Source organism: Corylus avellana, chromosome 2 (assembly GCF_965113065.1).
Source record: "Corylus avellana chromosome 2, dhCorAvel1.hap1.2, whole genome shotgun sequence".
In the NCBI taxonomy this organism is placed as follows: domain Eukaryota; kingdom Viridiplantae; phylum Streptophyta; class Magnoliopsida; order Fagales; family Betulaceae; genus Corylus; species Corylus avellana.
Genome location: NC_142491.1, coordinates 6,861,651 through 6,881,350, shown reverse-complemented (window position 1 = coordinate 6,881,350; position 19,700 = coordinate 6,861,651). Strand labels below are relative to the sequence as shown.

Here is a 19,700-nt window from a genome sequence, read left to right as displayed (position 1 = left end):
AGATCAAAGAGACAAATGAAAAGGCAATAGAATAATGAAAGGAAGAAGAAGTATTCAATAAAAAAAACATGGTTTTTACTTTTGGTAAGTGTTTGGTGGGCATTATAGCAGTTCACCAAATTTTTTGTTAAAACAATCAGCCGGATATGAGAGATTATTAACCCAAATTTACATCTCGGCTAGCCATAAAAGACCCAAGGCCATGTCAATCTGACGTAGCGGACGACTAAGGTAACTAATCAAATAGCAGCGTCTTTGATTATGCGAGGAGAAGCGTCTTCATTTTCTATCCAAAAAAATAAAAACAAGCATGCAGGTTAAAAGAAATATAAAACTCCGCAGAGTATTTGAGAGAGAATTCTCTGATTTTATAATAATTCAATGGATTGAGTTTTACAAAATAAGCAAGCCTATGTATAGAAGAGAAATGCTTGTAGAGAAAGTAAACATACTTCTAGTAGAGAAAGTAAATCTAATCCTAGTAAAGAAAGTCGAGCCAAATCATCAGTAGCCAGTCTCTTGGGCAAGCCTCGATGCATCAGTCTGAAGATGGGTCAGCTGTAAACATAATTGTTTTACGGGTGGAAAGATAGAATGTAGGTCTACAACTTAATATATAGGTAGTCACACATGAAACATGTCAATATGCGGTGAACTCAATCATTTTATAAACCATATATGAATCGCATACAATATCAAGCAACATGATTTCTATCGGTATCAAGTAAACAAGGTAGAAAATCATGCTAATGTGTATATTATTAACACAAAATTATCACATGTACCAATTATGCATTTAACCTTAAAGTTAAAGCAAATCAAGAAAATGGCTGTACAATGGCAGAGCTTTGATATTTATATATTTTTGCTCTCCTCGTTTTTAGCTCTTATAGGAGGAGAGATTGGAAGAGTGGAATTAGCTTTTGCATGTAAAGGAATTGCATAATTTGGGGTTAAACAATGGGAGTTTGTCCTTGCAGTTGAACCTTTTTTTCCCTTGGTTTTAACTTTTGGGTGCTATAATGAAAAGTTTCTGGTTTTGAGGTTTTGGGGACTGAGATAACTAAATTGGGTGAGTTTTTTTTTTTTTTTTTTTTTATTTTTATATGTCCGCCTAAGAGGGGGAGGGGGGATTCGAACTAGTGACTTCAGCTTCATTAGGCGTGGTCTCGGTCGATTGAGCTACCTCTTGGGGACTAAGTTAGTTGATATATTGGTTCTTGTGGATATTTGTTTTGGTTGGTTACCCAACAAAGGGTAAATGGACAATTTGTAAACATTATGTAGCATGAAGGTTAACTATTGAAAGATATTGGCTAGATATTTAAACAGCTTTATGCCATCCCTGTTGACAGGGCTGGCACATCTTTTGACCCATTTTCTGTTGATTAGTTGTATTATTTGCACTGTAATTTTCATTATGCAACTGTTGTTGAGAAGTCTACCCAATTTTTCGTATTTTGATCCTTGTAACCCTTTTCTCGATTTTCTTAGAAAATATATATATATATTGGTGAAGTAATTTGATGGATTGGAGGTGATGGGTTCAAGTCTCACCATCGGTGACTAAAGAAAATAAAGCTCACTTACCAAAAAAGAAAAAGGCTCATGTCTATTATATATCTAAGTCCACCAACTTTTCACCATTATATATGATATATTTTTTATGGTGCGATTAGGGGTCAAACAATGACTTAATCATGCTTGAGGTATCATTTTTAGTGCTTCCCACTAATTCGTTGGCTTCGCTTATTTGATGACCCATCAATAGTAACGCTTAGGATATGATGTCTCAATATTTGACCTCCACTTATCCTTTTAGCTCATAAAAATAAAGATTATGATTAATATATGGACAATTATATTGACTCTTTCAAATTACCAATCATTTTATAATGTCCTCTCAAACATTAAAAAGTTGTAATTGACTCTGTCAAACTGTTAAAAACTTTTACTTTGTCTTCTCCGTCAGCATTTTTCGTTTGACCTACACGCGATGTAAAATGTCTATTATACCTTCTATCAATCGTATGAACATACAATTATACTCACCAATAAAAAACACTTTTATGGCCGGGATGACCCACAACTCATGGCAAAACCTTAAGTCTTCTCTTGGTGTTTTCTTTTCGGATTTTTTATTTGATGCAAGGGTATAATAAATATTTTACATTATGTGTGTCACACATGACACGTTTTCGTCTGAATCAATAAAAAAATCCAAACGAAGGAAGGGCTACGTGAAAAGTATAAGTAATTAAAATGAGTCTATTACAATTTTTTTAAACTTTGGATGAGTCATTACAAATTGGTTGAAAAGTTGGATTGTCATTGTAAATTTGTACCACAATGGCATGTTTTGATTTTGGTGCTTTTTCTGTGTTAATTGAGAGAGATATATGTGGAATTAGCTTTGCAACTTGCAAGTAAGGGGATTATATTGATTAGAAGTTAATGGGAGCAACTCACCAACAATTGGGAGCCTCCAATTTCCTTCTTTCTATCTCTAGATTTATGCCATGACAACTAATGGCAATCCAATGGTTCAGAAAAAACCAATGGGCCACAATAAAAAAAATCTAACTTTCATTAGCTTAAAAAAGAGAAGAATCATCCACCATTGACAAGTGTTTTCTATAGCTTCATTTTTATTGTATTGATTTTTTTATATTTTATTTTTATAATGATACAATTGAGTACGTACTTTTATTTTTATTTTTAAAAATATGGTAGTTGAATAAGGAATATTCCTATAATATGCTAAGAATGAAACTATTCTAACCTCCATTAAAACTCTAGGTGTAAATTTGAGTTTGGAAAAGAAAATTGAGTAGACCAGACACTAATCGGACACCAAAACATGAAAATACATGCATGAGAACATGGTGGCGCGTGATGGCACGTGGGAGTACGTGAAGTAGCCGAGTCAATAAGAAACTTCACAATGTGGCTGCTGAACCGATCTTTTTTTCTTTTTTCTTTTTGAAAACAGATTTGATGACGGCACATGAGGCGTGTGAAGAAAACGTTAGTGGATTCAAGCAACATGTGGAGGCACATACGCGATCGTAAAAACACCATATCAGTGTCAAAGTGTAGATCGAGCCTCAAGGAGGCAGCAATAGAAACCTAGAAAAGAATAATAAAAGCAAGAGAGAGAGAATACAATAAATTTTGGAGTAGTTCAACCTTAGAGGTTTACGTCCACCATTAGTAAGCATCACCCCCCATGATAAGAGAAGCTAAAATGGTGTGAAGTTTGGGCATGCAAGAAAACATAATAAGCTAAGACATAAACTCAAAACACAAATACAAAGCCCAATGGGCCCCTGATTTACCAGCATAAATACAACCTTAAACAGACACTCCTAAGAGTTTTTAAGAGAAAAAGGCTGGGATGTTATGTCAAGTGTCATCTAAAGCTATTCCTCATAATCTGCCAAGAAATATTATGAAAAATATGAATATTCCCATAATATGCACATCATGTAATTGAATTATACTAGTTAATAATTAAAAAATTGGAGTTTGAAATTGTAATTGAACCCCCCCCCCCACCCCCCCTTTTTTTTTTCTTACTGAAAAGTTACAAGATTTGAGGTTTTTGGAGACTAGCTAGCATGGGCAGATTGGTCATGGAATGAAAGGTTGAAGTTTATATCATCATGATTAAAATTTTGTTGATCATGGTTAATAGATGGCCATGATGGAATAAAATTTGCTAATTAGACATAGACTTCTCATGCTTACCCTGTACCAAAACATAGGTGATTCCATATGGCATAGTAAAATAAAGCATATTGTGTGATACATAGGATCCTTGTACCTTGTACGTGGTTGCTCATCGATATGTGGGCAGATTGGAGTCTTTCAATGTGGTTTGTAGGGTCACTTTGTTGGATTATAAAGAAGCACAAAGTGGTTTTTCAAATGACAAACCTTTTTTTTAAAAAAAAAAAAAAAAAAAAAAAAATTGCGTCGAAAAAACTTGTTCAATTCAATCTATAAAATGATTATGTGTCTCGTAAGAATGTAGAATTGTTCATGTCAATTATACGAGAAACTACTAACTCTAGACTTCCATTTCTCTCTCTTTTTTGTTCGAATAATAATTAGTAGTAATTTGTCCAACCTAAACCTTAGGTAATCATATAAAAAATTGTGGATTTGGTTTGGGTCCCGTTGAAATTGAAATATGTGTTCCATATGTTATGTTATTGAACACATGTCTCAATTCTAAACGGGTTTGATTCTTCTGACCAAAAAAAAAAAACGGGTTTGATCCTAATTGAAATTGTGCATAAGTCAAATCATAAAGGAGTAATGTTAAACCTACGATTCTTTTATAATTTATTGAAACGTTTCGGAACGTGATTGATTTTTTTAAAAAAATAATAATTTTGTTAAAAATTCTTTATGTCATTTTAGTGCTCTCTTGGGGTTTTATGTTATTTTCCCGGGTACGGGTTTTTTTTTCAAATACGGGCGGGACGGGTTGTGGGCTATAACAATTTTTTTCCCGGGTACCTGGCTACCTGCCCCGCCCGGCTAACCTAAGGAAAACCCTAATTTCCTAAATACTATAAATCTCTCTCGTCTAAGTTCTAACCTAAGCACAACAGCCTCCAGCTAGCTGCGTCTTCATTGTTCTTTCCCTGTGATTTTCTTCTCCAGCCCCAGCTGGCCTTCAGATCTCTCTCCCTTTATATCCCAAAATTTTCAAAAACCACAACTTAATCTATCTCATGTTTTAGTTTTACTTGTTTACCGAAAGGCTTCATCATCTGGTCAGTGAGGATTCGATCAATGCCCATATGACTCGTTCCCTTGAAGCAAAAGTGAGTGTGTTGTTTAATATTCAAATTTCTTCCTCGCATTTTCCTCTTGCTTTGGAAGAACACTTGAACAACTATATTTTTTATAATTCATTTCTCGTTTGCGGGTGATATATAGATTGGAGTACTATATGTTGCAACGGTGATGAGCCTTTTACAGACCTGTAATGATTTGCGGCAATGATCGCAATTTTAAGAACATCTAAGGGACTGAGTTTCATATTAGTACTCCCAATTTATTTTTTGTTTTTGATTTGTAGGGCTTCAAATCCTTTGATTTCTTAGGCTTGCACTAAAATTTGTTTGTGAGGCTGTGTTGAAGTGAAGCCCAAGATATTTGTTCTCCTCGCTATCCAGTGCTTCCTTTATGTTGCATTAGGACGTCGGGGAACTACATTCATTGTTTTCATTCCCATCATCTTCAACCCTTTTCGTGTGTTGGTGTGATGTTGCACTTGTGCTTTCCTAAATGTTGCCAGACACTCTGGTGGTCGTGTTGATGTAGTTCGTTCTTTACAACGGATCTCGATATGTATCCGAGTTCTGCAAGAGGTAACATATATATGAACCTTTATCTGTCGTTCCTCTCTACGGAGAATTTTGGTGTTTGCCTTGGTGATGGTGGCTTGGGACTTCTCATACACACTTAGTAATACACATGTGAGGGAGCAGGGATGTCAAACATTTTCCACCATCAGTTAGGTGTGTGAGTAATGTTTGAGAGAAGAAAGAAAGTGTTTGAAAGACCGAATGTGGATGTTGTTACACCATGGAACTTGAATATGCAACATAATATAAAACAATTGAACCAATTTTTGTTGTTGGCACCATGAAAAGAATGATTTTAAATACTCATTTCACATTTCACTTTCATATGTTTGAATTTTGTTTTTTTTTTTTAATAAAGACCGATTCAATCGCTAACGAAAACTGTTATATGAGTTAGGTGGCATAGGAATTGGATAAGAAAATGGTTGATCAAAATTCACTAGTGATCATTTCAAAATTCAAAACGGTTAAAAGTTGATTGAGATTCCCGGTAGAAGCGGGAAAATTGCCCACCAATTTTTTTTGAAATCATAACCATTCATTTTCATTCAATAGTCACTATTTTGCTACGTGTCTCACTCAATATAAAATAATAAAATATTATTATTTTTTTAAAAATAAATATAAAATCAAATAATAAAAAATAAAAATAATTATTAAAAAATATAGAGTGGCTGAACCATCTCATAAGGGTTGGCCGGCCAATGAATTAGTGGGAAGCACTCCTAAACATTAAAAAGTTGTAATTGACTCTGTCAAATTATTAAAAACGTTTACTTTGTCCTCTCTGTTAGCATTTTTCTTTTAACTCAGAGACAAAAAAATGCATTATGTGACCTACACGCTATGTAAAATGTTTATTATACCCTTTATCAAATGTATGAAAATACAATTATGCTCACCAATTAAAAAAATGAAAAAAAAACTTTTATGGCCGTGAAGACCCACAACTCATGGTAAAACCTCATGTCTTCTCTTGGTGTGTGTGTGTGTTTTTTTTTTCTGAATTTTTTATCTGATGCGATGGCATAATAAATATTTTACAAATTGGTTGAAAAGTTGGAGGAGGGTTGGTAAGGCAGTATGGATTGGCATTGTAAATTTGTACCACAATGGCATGTTTTGATTTTGGTGCTTTTTCTGTGTTAATTGAGAGAGATATATGTGGAATTAGCTTTGCAACTTGCAACTAATTAAGGGGATTATATTGATTAGAAGTTAAAGGGAGCAACTCACCTCCAATTTCCTTCTTTCTATCTCTAGATTTATGCCATGACAACTAATGGCAATCCAATGGTTCAGAAAAAAAAAAAACCAATTCTAAATGGGTTTGATTCTTCTGACCCAAAAAATAAAAACACGGGTTTGATTCTAATTGAAATTGGACATAAGTCAAACCATAAAATAGTAATGTTAAACTTACGATTCTTTTATAATTTATTGATACGCTTCGGAACGTGATTAATTTTTTAACTCTCTTCAATCACATATTGACATGTATAATAAATTATAAAAGAAAAAAAAAAATTGTAAGTCTAATATTTTTCAGCCGAAAATTGTTTATCGTTGGAGTAAATATGAGGTCAAAATACTTTTTTTTTTCTTTTATTTTATTTTAAAAAAAATATGAGGTCAAAAATTTTCCCAATGCTAACTCCATCTGGTTTCTCTAACCCGGAGAAATTATTTTCTGTGGGTTCACATTGTTTCGTGGTGAAAGAGTGGACTTTGTAGCCCCAAGTGTCATACCTTTTAAACCACATAATATAGCTTGTTTCTTTTATTTATTTATTTTTATTTATTTGTTCTGAGCTAGAGCATAGTTAATTCATCCACGTTCAAACAATATAAACCCACCCTTCTCTATTATATTGTTCCCTATAAAAATATTTTTTTTTCCCAATTAAGCAATTTTAACTAAAGAATAATTTAAATGGGGTCCAGTAATAAGTTCGAATATTGTTTCATTTGTTCACCTCTTATTTGAATTAAACATTCACTTGATTGGTTTCTCTAATTCTTAAGAAAGAGTTCAACCTCGCATGTGACCGAGAGTATTAGAAGATTAATTAAATAATTAATATTAATTCTTTCATAGCTGAGAATTTTCTTTCATGAATTTTTTTTTTCAAGAAACAAATGCCGACTTAAAAAATATATTCCATTTTTGGAGAAAATGACTGAAAATAATATAAAGTAGATGAAGAAAAATACCCTACAAAACAAGAAAGAAATTTGTGGTGCAATTTAGCTCTCCAAGGGTGAACAACTTGCCTCACTTTACCATCCCACTTTTCCTTCTTCTGCTAGCTTTGTGTGTTGAAATGGAAATAAGAAACAAGAATCATCTTTAATAATTTTTTTGTCATTTTGTATATAAACAGAAAAGTTTAATTCAAACAACAACTCTCTGTAGACAAGATGTGAAGAAAGAAAAATGAGTGAACCAGCTTGATTGAGTGAGATCAGATGCTTCAAATTTCAATCAATTTAAAGAGAAAAAGCTGGTTGGAAGCATAAATGAGCGAACCACATCGATTGAGAGTGAGCATGGCATTAACCAGAGTTTTTGTTTGTTACTGCAAAGTTAGGTACAAAACCACTGCTGATATGAAAGAAACCTACGTACTATTTAAAGAGCTTTTTGGGAGGAATGATTATTTTAAAAGGTCTTTAGATTCCGTTTGGCATGTAAAATCACTTGTCGATATCACCCGCTAAAAAGTGTATTGTTTATGAATGTATTTTAAAATCGTAGATAAATTTGCGTTTTCAAATTAAAGGCAATGAGTTCATTTAAAAAAAAAACGTTAAATTATTTTATTAAACGCTTAATTGCATTTTGAAAATTAAGTTTTCAAATCACATGTTTTGAAATCACTATTGTTTAAATCCCAAGTTTTGAAACTATAAATTCAAACAGATTATAATCATAAATCGTTATTTAAAAAAGTGACTTATAGTTTTCCTATTAAAAAAAAAAAAATCAAAATATTAACAAATATCTTTCTTCACAAAATACTTACAAAGAAAATTCAAAACTCATTTTAATTACTTTTATGTCACATCATACAAAAAATTCCTCCTAAAACAGAGTAAAGCTAGGAACCAGAGTAAAATCCGAGATAAATCCAGATTTTTTTTTTAATTTTTCAGTGTATTCAAAAATTAATATAATTGAGGGAATATTAATGTTTATAGGTGCCGATGAATGCAATGAATCAAAAAAAATTCCGATTTATCCCAGATTTTACCCCGATTCATAGCATTACTCATTTATTCCTTAAAACAAGTTCGAAAACACCTGTTTACTAAAGTTTTATAGTTATATGAGAGACATTTCATCTGTTTATTGTCTAATTTAACCTGAAACCTTATCGGTACGGGTGATATTGCAAAATTTGTAAAGATGAAAATCTGATATTGCAACTTCTTAAAACTTTAAGAGTATGATTGCAAAAGTGTTAACGTTACATCATTGGGGGTAATCATTTTGATTTGTTTACTTATCAAAATAATGCAAAATCTTCTATAAGAGTTGGGATTCCATTAATTACCCGCATGAACCATGTCAAGTAAACTCTACCAGCAATGATTTTAAGTTATCATAAAAAAAAAAAAAAAATTGTCATGATCTCTTTTGTGTTGATCTATTTGTTATATTCGACTCTTTAACTTCATTAACTCAGAAGAGAATTGTGCTCATATGTGAATCAAGTTTGTGAATATATTGCATGATTATGAGTTGAGTTATCATTTATCTTAGAAATTTAAATTGATAGAAAATAATTAATTATTTTTTCATCTCTTGATAAGTGAGACAATTAAGTAGAACATTTAATTAAAATTCCAAACAAATAATATAAATAAAGTTTAAATTCAAAACTTTGACACTCTACCAAGATATTACTACTCATAAATATTTGTTCATAAACATGGAAGAATATTCTGGTGAGGCCACCTTTTTGACTGAAATTCTTAAAAGAAAAATCGTGGAAATTAGTAAGATTTTATACAAAGATCTACTGCATGCTTTGAATTGCGTGTAGAATAAAAGTAAAATGCTTCTGTTGGCCATGGATGATAAAGTATGCCCTCTTTCCTAAGCACTCATAAAAGTATCACCTTTTTTTTTTTTTGGTGTGCTGATGGAGGAGGAGGAGGGAACGGACGGTCTCTATTCAAGTGAAACGCAGGGGGGGAGTGAAACTATATTAAATTTTATAATATTTAATACTTGTATATAATATAATGTTATGTTATTTAAAAAATATTTATATATTTAGTTTTAGATGTTGTAGAATTTAATGTAGACTATAAAATAATTTCTCAAAATATCCTATAATTTCATGATGAAGTAGTGCTAATTTATAGATATTAATTTGTTGGTCGGATATAATACATTTATACATGCTAAAGTAGAGCTATGTTAAAGACATTGGGTTATTACTTTTTTTAGTATCTAGGTTTTCACTTTTTTTTTTTTTTCATCAAGTTGCAATTTGTATTATAGATGATACATGACTTGTGAGTAAACATCGATTTAATACCTTTGTCACGTCAGCTAAACTAATGGACTGTAATGGAGATGGTTTTGAACTTTTGAACACTCCATGCGACTGGTCTAGGAGTGGTTCGGCCATCCCTTTTTGGTTATGGCCGAACCACTCCTAAGGTCCATCTGTTAGTTTGGGGGTGGCCAAGTCACTTCAAGATGGGTCAAAACCATTCTCATGGCAATTTGTTAGTTTGGCTAATAGAATGGTGACGGAGGTACAAAATTGATATTTATCTGTAAGTTATATACCATTTGTGATACGACTTGAAACCTATAGGTGGGAAAAAATAAAAAAAGTGAAAACTTAAGTACTAAAAAAATAATTAACGTTTAGATTAAATTTTATAAGTTTAAGCTATATATGTTGCAAGGTGAATATGTTGCTAAATGATGTAATATTAAATGCAATAAAAAATAAAAATAAAAAATAATAATTTATCTCTATTTTACTTATTTTAAAAAGAAAAGTTAAAGTACGTAGATGCCCATGGAGAGAATTTTAGCTATAAAAAGGACCCAAAAGCTCAAGAGTTTTCAAACGTTTTCATCAAACCAAAGTCCATTATTTTGCACCTACCATTCTCAAGTAGCTAGCTCGCAGCACCCAGCAGAAAATGATTGATGAGGGCAGTCTTGAAAATAGCAAGGAGTGCTTCACCCAACGAAAACCTTCCACAGGCGGATGGAACGCCGCCATTTTCATCATCTGTAAGTAATTTCCGGCCGCCAAACTTTCTTTTATTTTATACAAACTAATTTGTTTGCTTGGTTTTATTATAATATGTTTGCAGTCGTTGAAGTGGCGGAGAGATTTGCTTTCTGTGGGTTGGCGAGCAACCTCATCACGTACCTCACGGATGACCTCCACGAGCCGACCTCGACGGCGGTGAAGATTGTGAACACTTGGGTCGGCGTATCTTATCTCTTCCCCGTACTTGGAGCCTTCGCCGCCGACTCCTTTCTCGGCCGGTTCAGGACCATCCTTGTCGCCTCCATCATTTACTGCACGGTATAACCTGGCCTCTTCCATCTTTGATATTCCATGGCATTTCCCGCTCTTCTTCTTCTTCTTCTTCTTCGCAGGCGCTCAACCACTTGTAAACTGCAGCAATATATACATCAACATATATACCTAAAACTATCTCAACTTGTAAACTCAAAACGCTCGTAACGACGATACCTTTAGAACGTGGTAAACCAGAATGCTTGACACGTTTTTTACACGATTTGTAAATTCGACATAAATCAAAGATAAAATTATTAAGTTAAACTCATTTAATAAATACTTTTATATTTATTATTTAATACGACCTAAATCCAACATGGGACATCTAGAATAAATAATTTTATCTTATAGACAGTGTCTGGCAAAGGACTAAAAGAAACTCAATTATTCCTCTCAAAATCAACTATAATGTTCTTATTTTTTACATTACATCAATAACTTTTCATTACTATTCAAATAAAAGAACCTTACAAAATAATTTTATTTATTTTTTTTACATTAATCAAATCTCTTACACTTTCAGTACACTGTTTGAAAAAACTCGATCGAGATATATACCTATCTCTCGAGTTGCCGTGCCTAATCATGAGGCTCGTGGGGTTGCATGAAGTCGGTGCTGACTCTTGGCTATTGCATACAAAAAATCCAGTCAATTTTTAGATCCACATAGAAAAGAGTGATTATTTGTGTTTTTCTTCTGTTTTTTGTTTTTTGTTTTTTGTTTTTCTACAGGTGTCTTCACTCGGTCGATGGATGCTATGATTCATCTTAAAACTTGCTAGAAGAAAAAAAGAGGTTAAAAGATGTTTGAAATTTACCACCATACACGTCTTCATTGATTAATCAACAAGTATACGTATAATAGTAAAACATCAAAAGCAGCGGGCTAGCTGCATGGTTTACATGTGTTTAATTAATAATCAATCCATCTTATAATAAACTTTGTAAACTACAACATGTTACATGTGTATGTACTCTTCTAGCTCGGCTCTCATATTAACTGCTTAAATTGTGTGCGCATTTTGTAAATTATACATGTTCGATTTGCATGTATAATTTGAAGAAATTTTTTATTCTAATGTTATTAATTATATGGGTTTTATTATGGGGCAGGGATTTGTGTTGTTAACATTATCGGTTTCGGTGTTACCTTTGCACGATCGGAAAGCAATATTTTTCGTAGCGCTTTACATAATAGCGGTCGGCGAAGGCGGGCACAAGCCATGCGTGCAAACCTTTGCGGCGGATCAGTTCAACGAGAACTTGCCGGAGGAAAAGAAGGCAAAGAGCTCCTTCTTCAACTGGTGGTACTCCGGGATAATAGTCGGTGCCACTTCTTCCACTCTAGCAGTAGTATACATTGAGGTATGTACAAAATTAATTAACTCCCATATATATATATATATATATATACCCCTATACTCTGCCTCGATGAAAATTTCTGGTTCAATCCCAACACACACATACACACATATATATATATATCTTGGATTTTTTTTTTTTTTTTTTTTTTTTTTGCTCTAGTTACTAGATTTTGTTATATTGTATATATATAGGATAATATCAGTTGGGCAGCAGGCTTCGGAGTCCTGGCAACAGCTTTGGCAGCGTCGTTGGCAATATTTCTGCTAGGAATTAAGAGGTACAAGAAGCAGGGTCCTTTCGGGAGCCCCTTCACTTCGGTGGCGCAGGTTGTTGCAGCAGCGGCACGCAAGTGGCGCGTGGATGAGACGGGCCGCGTTTGGGGCGTTTGTTGTGGAGACGTGAGAATTGGGGTCCACGAGGATGGTCAACCCAAGAGTAGGACTTTGGCCCACACCGATCAGTTGAGGTTCGTGTCAATGATAATCACTGCACTGTTTCAAATGGGGACCTGATCTCAGCCTGACTTATTTGATTCATTATTGGGTTCATGTGGGTCCTATGAACTGGGACCCACATTTGATCCTCCATATTTAATATCATCTTTATTGTAGCACGGTGTAGGTTCTCATGCCCATAACATGTCAATGTCAAATATTATTTAGTTAATATATTTAAAACTTTTAGCGAAACTTCACATTATACTTCTCGTTTTGGAAATACCACTTAAAATTTAAAAATTTTTCAATTTAATTTTTTGAACTTTCAATTTCAATTAATTTACGCACTTTGTCAGATTTTGAAAAAAATGACATTTATACCCTTGATTTTTTTATAAAATTTCAAATTAAAAAAAAAATTAAAGGGTAATTTGGTTTTTTTAGGCATGTTCGTTAAAAGTTAACGGCTAAAACTAATTGAGGGAGGTAAATTAATTGAAATTGAAAGTTTAAGGGTGTAAATTGAGAGTTTTTGAATTTTTGAGGTATTCTCAAAACGCACAGCATGTTAAGAGTTTAAAGTGAAGTTTTTCCAAATTTTTATTAAACGTCATATTAGCCAATATAAAATGAGAGTGAAAAATTATAATTCTTCAAAAGTTATTTCTCCATGATAACTTTTTTACTAATTTTAATTGGCACGTCTTCCATATCAAAAGTTGTTCTTAATTCTTACTAGCTATAATTATGTGTGATATATGTCTCCAATGGCTTTATCTTTACAATATGAAAACTGCAGATTTTTGGACAAGGCAACGATCATTGACAACATTGATGCATCAAGTCAAAGCAGAAATCCATGGAGGCTATGCTCACAAAATCAAGTGGAAGAAGTGAAGCTCGTTCTCTGCCTCATCCCCGTATGGCTGTGCTCCTTAATGTTTGCCGTGGTGGCAACCAATTTCCAAACCTACTTCACCAAGCAAGGCAGCACAATGATCCGATCAGTCGGGCGCTTCCAGCTTCCCGCAGCATCGCTCCAAGCCCTTCTCGGCCTCACCGTCATGATCGCCATTCCAATCTACGACCGAATCTTTGTCCCGATAACTAGAAGATTCACCGGACACTTGTCGGGTATGGTTAAATCACCACTTATTTTAAAAGTTAAAGTTTATAAGAAGTGATAAATTTAATTAATTTATATTTTAACACTCTCATCTGCATATATATTCCCTTAACTTTTTTACTCCCCTTAAGAGTACTATTAGCATATTCCCTTAACTTTTTAGCTGCCCTTATCCTTATTTTGTTTTGTTTATTTGTTTGTTTGTTTTTGTTTTCTCTCTTTTTTCTTTAACATTGATTTGAAAGAATATTTAAATAGTATAGAGAAATAATAAAGGGACACTATTTTGTGAAGTATATTTGAATAGGGAGACAAAAACTAGTTTGGTTCACTAAATTTTAAAAACATTTAAGGAAAACTGCTGCTAATGCTCTAATAAACAGGCCTAACGTTGCATGTAATATTTAACTGAAATAGAGGTTGAATCAATGGATACAAAGTTTGAACTTCGAATTGATTAGGACCTCGACTTTGATGTCATATTAAATTACCGCTTATTTCAAAAACTTGATCAAATAAAAAATGATGAATTTAAACCCATTTATATTCTTAACAGGAATAACGTTGCTGCAAAGGATAGGAATTGGTTTGTTCTTGTCATTGATAAATATGGCTGTGTCAGCTTTAGTAGAGGCCAAAAGGGTCGGTGTGGCTAAAGAACACAACCTCCTAGACAACCCAAAAGCGACCATTCCGATGAGCGTGTGGTGGCTGCTTCCACAATACATCTTCTGCGGGTTGTCCGACGTCTTCACATTTATTGGGCTCCAGGAGTTGTTCTACGATCAGATGCCGGAGTCGATGAGAAGCTTAGGAGCAGCGGCGTACGTTACTGTTGTCGGCGTCGGGAGCTTCGTAAGCAGCGCTGTTATATCGATCGTGCAGGTGATGAGCTCCAGCTTTGGCGAAGAATGGCTTGGTGACAATCTCAACCGCGCGCACCTTGATGGCTTCTACTGGGTGCTGGCTGGGTTGAGTGCCTTGAATTTGTGTGTTTATGTGTGGGTTGCTAAGCGTTTTGTGTACAAAAAAGTTGAAGGGGATGATGATGATGATGATGATATACTTGCATAAATGGAGCAGCATTAGATGATGGAACGAAGAAATTAAGTGTTAACGTTAATTATATGTTTTCTAGCTCCTGTTTGGATTAGATGTATAGCAAACAGTGTATAATTAGGCTTTCTCTGTCTCTTAAACATATTTATGGGACTATGTTTACGATCCCATGACTTAAAAATATAATCTTTAACCATATATCTATAGGCACTCTTTCCTTTAAGCCCGTTTTTAAGGGCGATCAGTTTTATATGAGGTTTGTATAATTTGGTATTAGAGTCACGTCGTCACATCGCCACATCGAGTGCGAGATCAGACACAATTTGTCGAGTATGAAATCGAATGAGTTGTCACTTTGTCGTTGAATTACGAAGAGAGCTACTAGCTAGCTATAGGCTGAATTAAAAGGTTTTCGTATGGTTTATGAATATATATAATATTAAGTTTTTGAATCTTGATAGATGATTGAAGCAAAAAAATTATTAGACGTGTTTGTTAAACTATTGTCTGTTTTAGAAGTTTAATTTAAAGTATTTCTTGATAAGTAAGATTCAACACATAAAATATTTAACTGAAATAGAGAGAAATTGTTGAATTGATTAGAATTTAAACTCAAGGATTGGGCTTAATAATACCTATTAAACATTCATTGATTAAAAAAAAAAAATTATTATTAATAGAAAACCTGATATCAAATATTATGTGAGTGTAAATAGCTCTTGTCATTTTGTGTATAAGCAGGAAAAATGTTGAAGGACTTCCATTCTTTTTCAGGATGCTTTAAATGAGAGTGAGGTTCTTGGCATGCATCTACCATTTTCATGCCTTGGGGGGTGTGAGAAGGAGGAGAGCAAGTTTTTACTGCAAACCATTGATCAGACTCTACAGTTAAACACAGCGATAATGTGATATAGAGGCACATATACATGCACATGCACCCACGTGTCAAATTCTATGCTGAAGAGAGCATGAGAAATATGACAAGTAAAAAAATTTTGCTTTTTTTTTTTTTTAAACTTTGGCCCCTGAAAAATATTTTACTACAGTCTGCTCTCCCAAATAAATGCCAAAAAAGAAATGAAGTGATAATGAATTTCATGCATATAAAAGGACCCAAATATTGCACAAAAAGTATACCATCAAACTTTTTGTAGTACCAAGTCCAAATCTTCAAATAATCTTTCCATTGGTAACTCTCTTAAGGCACACACCAGTCATGGTTGATAATGAAGTACATAGAGATACCAACAATGTCTCTACACAACAAAAACCCACCAAGGGTGGTTGGAGCGCCGCCGTATTCATCATCTGTAAGCCAATCTCCTCCACCTCCTCCTCCTTCAGCTTCATGCAGTACTTCATCTTTTTCACTTGCACTTCTGATTGCATGCAGTTGTTGAGGTGGCTGAGCGATTTGCCTTCTTTGGCATGGTGGGGAACCTCATCACATACCTCACAAACGAACTCAACCAGCCGATTCCTACAGCCGTTAAGAATGTCAACATCTGGGTTGGTGTGTCGTGTCTCTTGTCAATATTTGGAGCCTTCATTGCTGATTCCTTCTTGGGTCGGTTCAAGACCATCCTTTTCTCCTCCATCATTTATCTCCTGGTGATCAATCTCTCCACCTTGTTTCTCTTCCATTATCTTCCATACAAAACCTTCATGCATGCTTTCTTAAATCACCGCTAGTTGTCCTAAAAACTTAAGCTGATAGGAAGAGGTTACGTGCAATATTTAATTTAAATGAGGGGTGAATTGATAGTGTCAAAGTTTGATTTTAGGACTTTTGGTTCTGATACTATGTTAAACTACTAGTTATCCCAAAAGATTAAGCTAATAGGAAGATATAAATTTAATCACTTAATCATTAGTTTAACCGTTCTAAACCATGCATTTGTCATGTGTTTTATGTCTGACAGGGAATGGTTTTGTTGACACTGTCGGTGTCAGTAATTCCTGTGCATAATCATAAAGTAATGTTCTTCATAGCGCTTTACATATTAACAGTCGGCCAAGGAGGGCACAAGCCATGCGTGCAAACCTTTGCGGCAGACCAATTTGAGGAGGATTCAGAAGAGGATAAGAAGGCCAAGAGCTCATTCTACAACTGGTGGTATTTGGGAATAATGGTTGGCTCCACTTCTGCCACACTCGTGGCAGTATATGTGGAGGTAAAACAACTGTTTTGTGTGGGGGTTTTTTCATTTTTTAAGTCAAACTCATTTTTTTTACATCACCAAACAACTCTATTCATCTTTCACTTACAAACTTATTTCATTTTTATATCAGAATAATGTTAAGGGAACAACTTTTGCTTCCCTAGATTTAGGGTACAACTTTTGGTTCCCTTAGTTTAGGGAACAAGAGAAATTGATTTTAGGAAAACTACTGTTAGTGCGCTAATACTAGAAATTATATTTTTATTATACAATTATCCTACAATGTTAACGTAGCAGTCTCAACTAATCATTCGATCAATTTTTGTTAAAAAAAAAAATTCAATGATAATTGGGATTGTTGTGTCAATATTATAAAATAAAAATATAATTTCTAGTATTACTCTCAAAGAAAACTACTTGATAGAATACTTTAAAATTCTGAGAGAATTCTAATCTTTTCATAATATGCATACAGGACAATGTTGGTTGGGGCGTAGGGTTTGGAATTTTGTTAGCAGCATTGGTGGTGTCACTAGCAATATTTTTGCTAGGAATAAAGAGGTACCAGAAGCAAGGTCGTCCCTTGGGGAGCCCGCTCACTACAGTGGTGCAGGTGCTTGTGGCGGCAGCTCGGAAGTGGCGCGTGAATGAGACGTGCGACGGTTGTGGTGTTTATCATGGAGATGATGAGAGGGATGGGTCCAACAAAGTCAATCAATCTAAGGCTCGGACAATGGCTCGTACTAATCAATTGAGGTATGTTCTGATTTTTTTTTTTTTTTTTTTTTGGGAGGAAATTGAGGTATGTTTCTATTCAATGGGTGTACGTACTCGATCATATTGTTCTATGGTCCAAAGAGAAAAATATTGATAAGGTTTAATAAATTTACTGGATGAATTGTTAGTAATTCAAATAATGAATAAAAGAGTCTTTATGGATCCATCGTCAAATGAGTGGAGATCCCAAATTTTGCTTGGACATATGGGTTCTATATTATATCTTTCACATTTATTGTCTAAATTGCTAACAATCCGAATAGTAAAAATTGCTAAGAATCTTTATCCCGTTTCTCTACCGTTAATGTAACTGACAAAGTTCATAAGTTGTGGTGGTACTAAAAATAAACTAGGGCAATGAATGAGCTCATGTCAAATATGGAAAATGTTTGGGTATAATCTCTTATAAATTGGAAGCATTCATACATACCATCTCTCCCCCTTCATAGTGGTTCTCATTAGTGACACTAATACAACCTATTTTGAAGAGAAATAATGTTATATATTATATTTTTATCTATTTATCCAACGATGTTGACGTGATATTCTAAATCAACAATTAGATTTTTTTTTTTTAATTTAATAAGAATTAATCCAATGATTAGTTGAGAGTGCTACGTCAATCTTGTTGGACAGATGTTGAATAGAATTCTCTTGGTAGAGAGGACATATAGCATTATCCATGACAAATTTATTGCCCTAATAGGCTTGCTTGTTCTTGTTCCTTTCCCTGAACTTTATATCCTCATATTGTGTGTACTTTTTTCTCTTCCAATTCTCTTCAAGAGAAGATTTGTCTTACAAGTTACAAATAAAGTGCAGATGTTTGGACAAGGCAATGATAATTGACAACATCGATGCCATGAGAAAAATCAAAGATCCTTGGAGGCTATGCTCTTTAAATCAAGTAGAAGAAGTGAAGCTTGTGTTTCGCCTTATCCCCATATGGTTAAGTTGCTTGATGTTTTCAATAGTCATCTCTCAACTCCAAACCCACTTCACCAAACAAGGCAGTACAATGATGAGATCAATCGGACCCCATTTCAAAATCCCCCCAGCATCACTTCAAGCCATTGTTAGCCTCACAATTGTAATCACCATACCAATATATGACAGAATTCTAGTCCCCTGGACTAGAAAATTCACAGGACACCCATCTGGGATAACTTCACTCCAAAGGGTAGGAATTGGCCTATTTTTATCCATTCTTATAATGATTGTGTCAGCCCTAGTAGAAGCCAGAAGGATCAGCATTGTAAAAGAACACAACCTCATGGAAAACCCTAAAGCAATAGTTCCAATGAAGCTGTGGTGGCTGCTACCACAATATATGCTTTGTGGTTTGGCAGATCTGTTTGCGTTTGTAGGGCAACAAGAACTGTTCTATGATCAAATGCCGGAGTCAATGAGAAGCTTAGGAGCAGCACTTTACCTCAGTGTTTTTGGAGTGGGATGTTTCCTCAGCAGTGCTGTTATTTGGGTGGTTCAGGCGATTAGTTCAAGCGGTGGTGAAGAATGGCTTGGTGACAACCTCAACCGCGCACACCTTGATTACTTCTACTGGGTGCTGGCTGGGTTGAGTGCTTTGAATTTGTGTGTTTTTGTGTGGGTTGCTAAGCGTTTTGTGTACAAAAATGTTGAAGGGGATGTATAGCAAACGGTGTATATTTAGGCTTTCTCTGTCTCTTAAACATTTTATGGGAGTATATAAGTTTAAGGTCCTACGACTTAAAATGTTATCTTAACCATATATCTATAAGTTTTTGGACACGCTTCTTTTTAAGCCTGTTTTTAAGGGTGATCAGTTTTATCTTAGGTTTGTATCA

The 19,700-nt window shown here is 34.2% G+C and overlaps 1 protein-coding gene, 2 non-coding genes and 1 pseudogene across 4 annotated transcripts; all 4 read left to right on the top strand.

Moving 5' to 3' along the window:
* The first annotated feature begins 4,970 nt into the window (after positions 1–4,970).
* On the top strand, positions 4,971–5,055 carry LOC132168282 (small nucleolar RNA SNORD25). The gene has a single exon (XR_009438800.1). It is a non-coding gene; the product is annotated as a small nucleolar RNA SNORD25 (small nucleolar RNA).
* A 38-nt stretch (positions 5,056–5,093) lies between these two features.
* On the top strand, positions 5,094–5,234 carry LOC132168350 (small nucleolar RNA snoR136). Its single transcript, XR_009438864.2, has one exon. It is a non-coding gene; the product is annotated as a small nucleolar RNA snoR136 (small nucleolar RNA).
* Positions 5,235–10,532: 5,298 nt separating this feature from the next.
* Positions 10,533–15,268, top strand: LOC132167149 (protein NRT1/ PTR FAMILY 5.4-like). Its single transcript, XM_059578049.2, has 6 exons — positions 10,533–10,650; positions 10,734–10,951; positions 12,062–12,313; positions 12,505–12,779; positions 13,550–13,884; positions 14,433–15,268. Exons 1-6 carry the CDS (start codon positions 10,557–10,559, stop codon positions 14,948–14,950), a joined length of 1,692 nt encoding a protein of 563 aa, XP_059434032.2. The 5' UTR covers positions 10,533–10,556; the 3' UTR covers positions 14,951–15,268.
* Positions 15,269–16,032: 764 nt separating this feature from the next.
* Positions 16,033–19,546, top strand: LOC132172847 (protein NRT1/ PTR FAMILY 5.4-like; annotated as a pseudogene). The gene is made up of 5 exons (XR_015911301.1): positions 16,033–16,245; positions 16,329–16,546; positions 16,858–17,109; positions 17,573–17,853; positions 18,697–19,546. The product of XR_015911301.1 is annotated as a protein NRT1/ PTR FAMILY 5.4-like (transcript).
* Positions 19,547–19,700: the final 154 nt, after the last annotated feature.